At 39.5% G+C, this 7,968-nt stretch overlaps 1 protein-coding gene across 1 annotated transcript; it reads left to right on the forward strand.

Annotated features, from left to right (window-relative positions):
* Positions 1–548: 548 nt before the first annotated feature.
* LOC307256133 (neuronal acetylcholine receptor subunit non-alpha-2-like) lies at positions 549–7,555 on the forward strand (the record flags this gene model as incomplete). The annotated part of the gene is made up of 5 exons (XM_080035013.1): positions 549–695; positions 3,377–3,421; positions 3,917–4,026; positions 4,304–5,222; positions 7,391–7,555. The coding sequence occupies exons 1-5, from the start codon at positions 573–575 to the stop codon at positions 7,553–7,555; spliced, it is 1,362 nt and encodes a 453-aa protein (XP_079891139.1). The 5' UTR covers positions 549–572.
* Between the last annotated feature and the right edge of the window lie 413 nt (positions 7,556–7,968).

The following is a 7,968-nucleotide window of genomic DNA, read 5'->3' on the forward strand; positions in this document are numbered from 1 at the left end:
AGTGGTGTGTGGGTGTGTTTTCTGACTTCGGTCATATTTTGAAGCCTGTCTTTCCGTCTTATACATGTCCACGAAGCCTGGCCTCAGAGATTGGTCAGTAAATGCTCAAACCACACAGTTACCTATCTTTTTATCCAGTTTATGGTATTTACATATGGCTCATAAAGGAATGAGTGTTAGCATTTCATTATATTCCAGCACTGTCACTGTACATGGTGCTGAACATTATGTCAAGGTTTTAATAATATTTACTACGCAAATGCTTTCTCTGAGGTCAACTTATGGGGAGAAACAAACGAAAAAAACGAACAGTAAATAGGTATTGAACAACAAAGGTGTAAGTGTGTATTTTCCACCACTGTCCTCTGAATTGGTGGAAGTCCAGATTATTTCCGTATGTATTATTGATTGACGACTGTCTGTAAGAAAAATTGCCCCATGGGAACATTAAAGCAGTACTCTATTCCACTTTATTCATCAGTAACTGTAACACAATGCTTTGTAATGAATAGTTGTTCATCCACATTCCTCCTTTTTTTCCAGCTCCAAATGAGTTTGTGTCCTTGGCGGAGATGGAGGATGCCCTACTGAGGAACCTTTTCCAGGGCTACCAGCGCTGGGTCAGGCCCATCCAGCACGCCAACGACACCATCAGAGTACGCTTTGGGCTCAAGATCTCCCAGCTGGTTGATGTGGTGAGAACACACCTACAATCAAAAACATATAGCCACACACGTTTGTCTTCTGAATGTAAACCTTGAATACCTGAATGTAAACCTAATCCTACCAATGTCTACCAAACTACTAGCTCTACTAGTGGGTCCATCAGTACGAGCAGCATCAAGTTTTGCACAAAACTCTCCTAACAATTTGTTTTGAAGTTCTAGAGAATTTGTATTCTGTTTCTAGATTTACATAGAAATGCATATTCAATTATTTGAGAATGTCATTATGTTTTTATTAATATTCTAAGATGATTTTTACTATTTTCAAATTTCTTAAAGAACAAATGTACACAGTAAATTTTGAAGTGTTAAAATAACACTAAAATAGTTAAATTTAACACCATTTCCGAGTGTATTTGGTCCCACTCAGAATTGGAGTTAAATTAACTCTCTTCAAAGTGTTAAAATTTTAGAGTTAAATTAACTCAAAATAGAGTTAAAAATACACTGTATAGTGTTGTTTAAAGCCTTATAGAGTACTTTCTACACCCCGTCTTTTAACTACCGAAATTGACACCAACACTAGGAGGCATTCTACTCCAGCTGTTGTTATATTAACTCAGATAGAGTTAATGGAGTTTGACACTGCATATTTAACACTGGGGAATTTACTGTGTAGTAAGATGTTAAGAAGTCTAACAAATCATTTTAACCTTATCCTTTATCCTATGTTTAACCTCATCATGACTCATAACTTCATTAGTATGGGGAGATTTTTCATATTGTCAACGAATCCAGTGATATTGCCCAAAGCAACATTGAATTGCTCCTACTAGCGACTATGGTCTGTGTAATCAATGCTCCATATCCTTGTGCCATAGACCTATATTCTTGTCAAAAAACTGATTGAGTGAGCCATACCTTTGCACTTGGAGATACTTTTACTATGATCGTAGGCACTGAAGTTTATTTGGAGTTGAACCCACAGATTCTGTTCTGCTGTCAACAAAAGCAAATCTGTAAATAGTTCCCAACAGATTAATTATTCAAACCTGTTTGGCTGAAGTTTGCTAAAAAACAACAATCCAAAAAACAAAAAAAACTGTGCTCAGCTCTTCGAGGGAAATCATTTAAGCTTTTATCTGAAATACTTATCATCAAAATGAATATGTTGTGTATGTGCAGTATGTCCTCATTAGGAATGTTTTGTATTTGTATGTGTTTTGTTGACAACAACAAAAACAATGAACATTAGTGACCATATGTAGAGGCTAAAGAAATGAAACACGCTTGCTCAAAAGAAGATAATTAGAGTTCGTAAAAATATAACAATAGGGAGCCAAAGGTAGATGCGGTTGGTTAATGCTGTCCGCTTTCCATGGTGCTGCAAATAAACTAGCCACTTGCAACTGCGCGTTGGAGCTCTCCGTAGTCCTGAAATAGATCCCGAACACTCTTTTCATATCTACAACCCAGCAGTCTCTTTCTGGAGTGTTCCTTTAATATTTCAGAGGCTTGCTGTGATAGGTTGAGATGGTTTAGGTGTTCGAGAGGAGAAAACAGAGTATGCTAATGGAGGAGCCACTCTCTTGGCATGAAATATTAATCTAGTTTAGACTTAACTCTTCATCCCTCCAAGTAACATGCATGCAGGTCAAAGAAAATCCATGACAAATTTAACAACGCCCCCTGATGGCTCTGACGGAAAGAAGGATGATCTTTTGGATTTTTGGAAAAGGGTGCGTGAAAAGAGAAAGATAACCCAGGGACACAGCAGCTGGGCTACACTACGTAGCATGTCCCCTGAGTCTGACACTGGAGCCAGGCTCTGTATTAGATTATGGTTCACCTCTGTTTTGTGTGATCGCCAAAACATCCAAGTGAGTTTGACAGCTGAGGCCTGGTCTGGATTCACTGGAACAGCCACATCTCTGTATTTTCTCTCAGTTATTTTGCTCTCACTCTTCCCTCTTATTTTTTCAAACTTGCCTTTACTGATGTGGAAATAAACTTGCGTCCAACCATTCCCCATCTCTCTCTTCCTGTCCTCCTTTATTTCCCTCTTGCCGCATATATATTGCCTCAGCTCGGTCCAACGCACCCACCTCCTTCTGATTTCATGTTTCTTTTTTCTTGTTTGCCAAGGAAGTGGCACAGACAGGTAAATGAGATTCTGTCTGATTTCGCGGAGGCACCCAGATCACAAGTTATTTGTACAGTACACAAGTTTCATCACACGTGACCTCAATAATGTATTTGATATTGATTTTTATTAATAAAGATGAATGTATTCATGTAGACACAAAAAACTTGTCGACTTACACAATTACTCAAACCACCAATATATACGGTATGTACTGTGTGTCTGTCTTTTCTGTTGATGTATTCAGAGCCTGCAAAAAATAATCTGAAGCCTTACATTATCAACCTTTCCCAGACAGATTTTACTCCGGCAATTACAAATGACTGACCCTTTTCAGGATCAAATGCTTCACTTTTTTATTTTGATAATCTTGGTCCATACTTTAAAGACTTAACAATATAGTTGGGACTGATTGTAGGTTTAAATCGTATGCTTTAACTTTGGTGATGTGCATAACCCTTTGTTTGAATTTAATCATGAAATAACACAATCTACACACTAGTATCTTGCATCTGGAGTATATGCCCCCTTTGTAATCTGACTCATCTGTTGTTTCTGTGTGTTTTAGGATGAGAAGAACCAGCTTATGTCCACTAACGTTTGGCTGTGTCAGGTGAGCATGACACAAAAATCAAAAGGAGGCTATAGGTTTACAATTAATCTCACTGTTTGTAACCATAAGGTCAATAAAATACACAGGCTAATATTAATATTTCCGACAATATTACCTTGATAAAGGAACACAATAATATTGCTATAGATGAGTGGGTGATATAACAGATATAAAGACACCAGCCTTAATACTGTAAATTAAATTAATCACGTTAATTTTGTATTACAGTGGAGGATCTTTGTTAAGTGATTAAATAAATAATAATTTAGGGAACATATTCTCACTAAAAGGCATAGATATTTATTTCTTTTGTGTGAAAGGGTTGTTTCATTTTGATATGTTGTTGTTCCTTTGTTTAACACAGGTTAGAAAAACTCTGACTGAAACTGATAGAAGTGATCACATTTTAGGGAACCATAAAAGCAAACAACACCTCAGTATTGTTAAGTATTGTATAAAAATCTCAATTCTACCCCATGTGTTAATGTTGAACAGGAGTGGATCGATTACAAGCTGCGATGGAATCCAGAGAAATACGGAGGAATCACTTCGATCAGAGTTCCCTCTGAAAACATCTGGCTCCCGGACATCGTCCTCTATGAGAAGTAAGATGTGCTTTTATGTGCCACGAGACAAACTGACAGATGATTATATCTTTATGTGAAACTTACATAACTCAAACACTCACTGCATGAAAAGTACAGCCACAAAACACATTGTTCCTTAAAATATCATTTTTGCATAAAATGTCTATGTTGAGATGTAAGCTGATTTAAATACTCTAACACAACAAAATAAAGGGCATGTAATACTGAGCTGTGCTGCTCTTCTAAATGCAATACCGGGGCTATTTTTCTCTGATTTCGCTCTATTTTTCTTCAGTGCTGATGGGCGGTTTGAGGGCTCGCTGATGACCAAAGCCATCATCAGGTACAATGGCCTCGTCACCTGGACGCCGCCTGCCAGTTACAAATCGGCGTGCACCATGGACGTCACTTTCTTCCCCTTCGACCGTCAGAACTGCACCATGAAGTTTGGCTCCTGGACGTACGACGGACACCAGGTGGACCTGATCCTCATAGACAAGCAGGTGGACCGCAAGGACTTCTTCGACAACGGGGAGTGGCAGATCCTCAGCGCCACCGGAGCCCGAGGGACCCGGAAGGACGGCTTGTACACGTACCCCTACCTCACGTATTCCTTCATTCTCAAGAGGTTGCCGTTGTTCTACACGCTCTTCCTCATCTTCCCCTGTTTGGGTCTGTCCTTCCTGACCGTGCTGGTGTTTTACCTTCCGTCAGATGAAGGAGAGAAGCTGTCACTCTCCACCTCTGTCCTAGTGTCGCTCACTGTGTTCCTGCTGGTCATAGAGGAAATCATCCCCTCGTCCTCCAAGGTCATCCCGCTCATTGGAGAGTACCTGCTCTTCATCATGATCTTCGTCACTCTCTCCATCATCGTCACCGTTTTCGTCATCAACGTGCACCACCGCTCCTCGGCCACCTACCACCCCATGTCGCCGTGGGTCCGCACTCTCTTTCTTCAGAAGCTGCCCAGGCTGCTGTGCATGAGGGGACACACCGACCGCTACCACTACCCAGAGCTGGCTCCAGAAAGCCCCGAGCTGAAGCCCCGCTCTGGAGGCCGGAGAGGAGTCCAGAGGGCCAACAGCGGGGCCCATGGTGGACAGACTACTCCCGATGGAAAGGAGGACGAAGCCTGGTCGACCATGTTGGACAAGGCCATCTACTCGGTGCGGTACATCAGCAGACATATCCGCAAGGAGCACTTCATCCGCGAGGTGGGTTTGGTTGGATCGTAACGCTCAGGAAAGATCCAAGTTATCATTAGAATAGCTATATGGGCTTAACACTTCTAACCTGGCGAGACCAGCCTGATTACGAAAGCTTCACATTCATTTATCTCCTACTGATCAGTCTGGCCTTTCTCCAGGGGAAAAGTCCGGTCAAAAAATGATCGGTCCAATCAGGGCATGCGTTCTGTCCTAACGTTTGTCCCTAAGTGTAAGGCAGCCCCTTATTGGTTCATGTAGTCTTCAATCTGATTTTTTTGACCGGGCTCCTCCCCACAGAGATTGGAGAAAGTCCAGACTGATCTGCATGGGAAATATTGTCTATGTGAAGCTTGCGAGATCAGGCTGGTCCCGCCAGGCTATAACACTTATAAAGTATATATATATATATATATTAGAGGTGGGCATAGATTAATTTTTTTAATCTAGATTAATCTAGATTAATTTTGAAATTAATCTAGATTAATCTAGATTAAAATGGCTCATTTGAATTCATTCATAATATGCGTGTGCTCCTAAATAATGACTCAAAGTAAGTCTTTGAGAACGTGTTTCTCAAGCCAGGTGGCGCATCAGACCAGGGGCTCATCTCCTGTTTCCAACATGCATCACAAACTGCTTGAGGAAGCTGTTCTACTATGATAATTGGTGATGAAAATAAATAATGTTCAACAAGATGTACTTGTGTTTACAAACTGTTTATTCAGTTAAACATGAACTTTGAACTGTAGGCCATAAGAGGTAACGATGAATTGTTTAGGGCTGCAACTAACGATTATTTCAATAATCGATTAATCGGTCGATTATTTTTTCGATTAATCGATGAATCGGATAAAAAAAATAAACATTTGTAAATGCTGCATCTTTATTCAAAAACTGAACATTACTTCAAATTCACAGTGCACACTGAAGTGTCAAAACACCAGGTTATTGCTCCAACGTCCCGGAACTATTAAAAGTAATATTAAATGATAAAAAATTAATAATAAACTTAACTGGGATAACACAAAAAAAAACATACAATGTATGATATACATTTATACAGTATAAGGGATGTCCATGGTAAACCAGTCAACCGATAATATTTTTAACCGGTAAATACTAACGGTTAAAAAAATTAAATCATCTTAATTTCTCTCAGATGACAGGAGAGTTAATTTGTATTGATATTGATACCATTTTCAAGACTCCTTAACGATCCAAGTCTTTATTGATATCAAAATTGATAATTTTCTATTATTTTGTTGAAATAGAACTTGTATTATTGCTTTAATTGCTGATATGATCATAGCTCTAGATAGGACATTAAACAGGTCATAATTCCATTCCATCTTTACTATCTATTTTATCTTGCTGGGAAAACAAGTTTCGCCAAAATCTCAAATTTCTTTTTTTTTGTGTTGCATTTGAACACATCAATCATATTACTGAGCCGGCCTGAACACATCACAGTTGACATGTTTGCTACTTTTTTTAAGCTAACTAGCTTTATATCCTTCCGATTTTAACATGGATTTAAAATCTGGATCACTATTTTTAACTGACGGGACTTTCTACACCGTTCGGTTGTATGATTACTGCCGCTGCATTGAATGACTGTTGATGCGCCGATGCCGATTCTCCGAGCACGTCTGCACACCGTCTGCAGCAGCAGCTGACAGAGTTTTTTTGGACTAGACGGATACTGAGTTGATGGAGTTTTTTTTAACCCAAAGAAAGCAAAGGTACAACACTTTTATATAGGCCTGCAGTCCAGTGTTAGATATGACCAAAATACAAGCTGTGGCCGCTCACACTATAGCTTTCCCGCACGTGAAGCGAGCCTTCACGTGCGGAAGGGGGTTCACCCCGACGGCGAACAGCATCTCCCCTGAGCCGAACAGGAGGTGGAATTAAGAGATTAACGGCGATATTTTTTTTATCGCCCGATAAGAGTTTGGCGTTAACGCAGCCGTTAACGCCGTTATCGGCCCACCACTAATATATATATATATATACAGTATATATATATATATATATATATATATATATATATATATATATATATATATATGTATGTGTATGTATGTATGTATGTATGTATGTATGTATGTATGTATGTATGTATGTATGTATGTTGCTCTCATACCGTCTCCCTCACCTTTTCTATTTCCCAGGTTGTTCAAGACTGGAAGTTTGTTGCCCAGGTGTTAGACAGAATCTTCCTGTGGGCGTTCCTCACCGTCTCAATACTGGGCACCATCCTCATCTTCACTCCAGCTGTGCATAAGTTTTTGAAAATCCCTCCTCAAACTGCAAGTGAGGATCCACCTTCAAACTAGCAGCAATAACACAACCCTCACAGGCCACTGCTGATCCACCCTTCAAGAATCTACAAAACATTTGTTACCACTGATCAGGAGGAAGCCCCCAAGGTGGCTTTTTGGAAGAGAACTTTGACTCTTTGATTTTTAGTTGGTTAGGTTTCTTTTCTAGATGCACTGTGTAAAATGTTTTGTATGTCAGTAGGCCTTTTTGTCAGTATGTGCACATTTTGTATTACAGATGTTAATATAATACATTATTATGGTTTAATGGTTTGTTTATAGATACATAATCTCAATCTTGTGCAGCCTGTGTTACTTTTCAGACTGTTAATTGACACATTTCTTACACATTGCGGCGTATAGTGGCATGCAGCTCTCAATACACTACATAACACATGCTGGTCATTGTAGAATGTACTTAAGCTAAA

Source organism: Ammodytes marinus (genome assembly GCF_949987685.1).
Source record: "Ammodytes marinus genome assembly, chromosome: 10".
Taxonomy (NCBI): domain Eukaryota; kingdom Metazoa; phylum Chordata; class Actinopteri; order Uranoscopiformes; family Ammodytidae; genus Ammodytes; species Ammodytes marinus.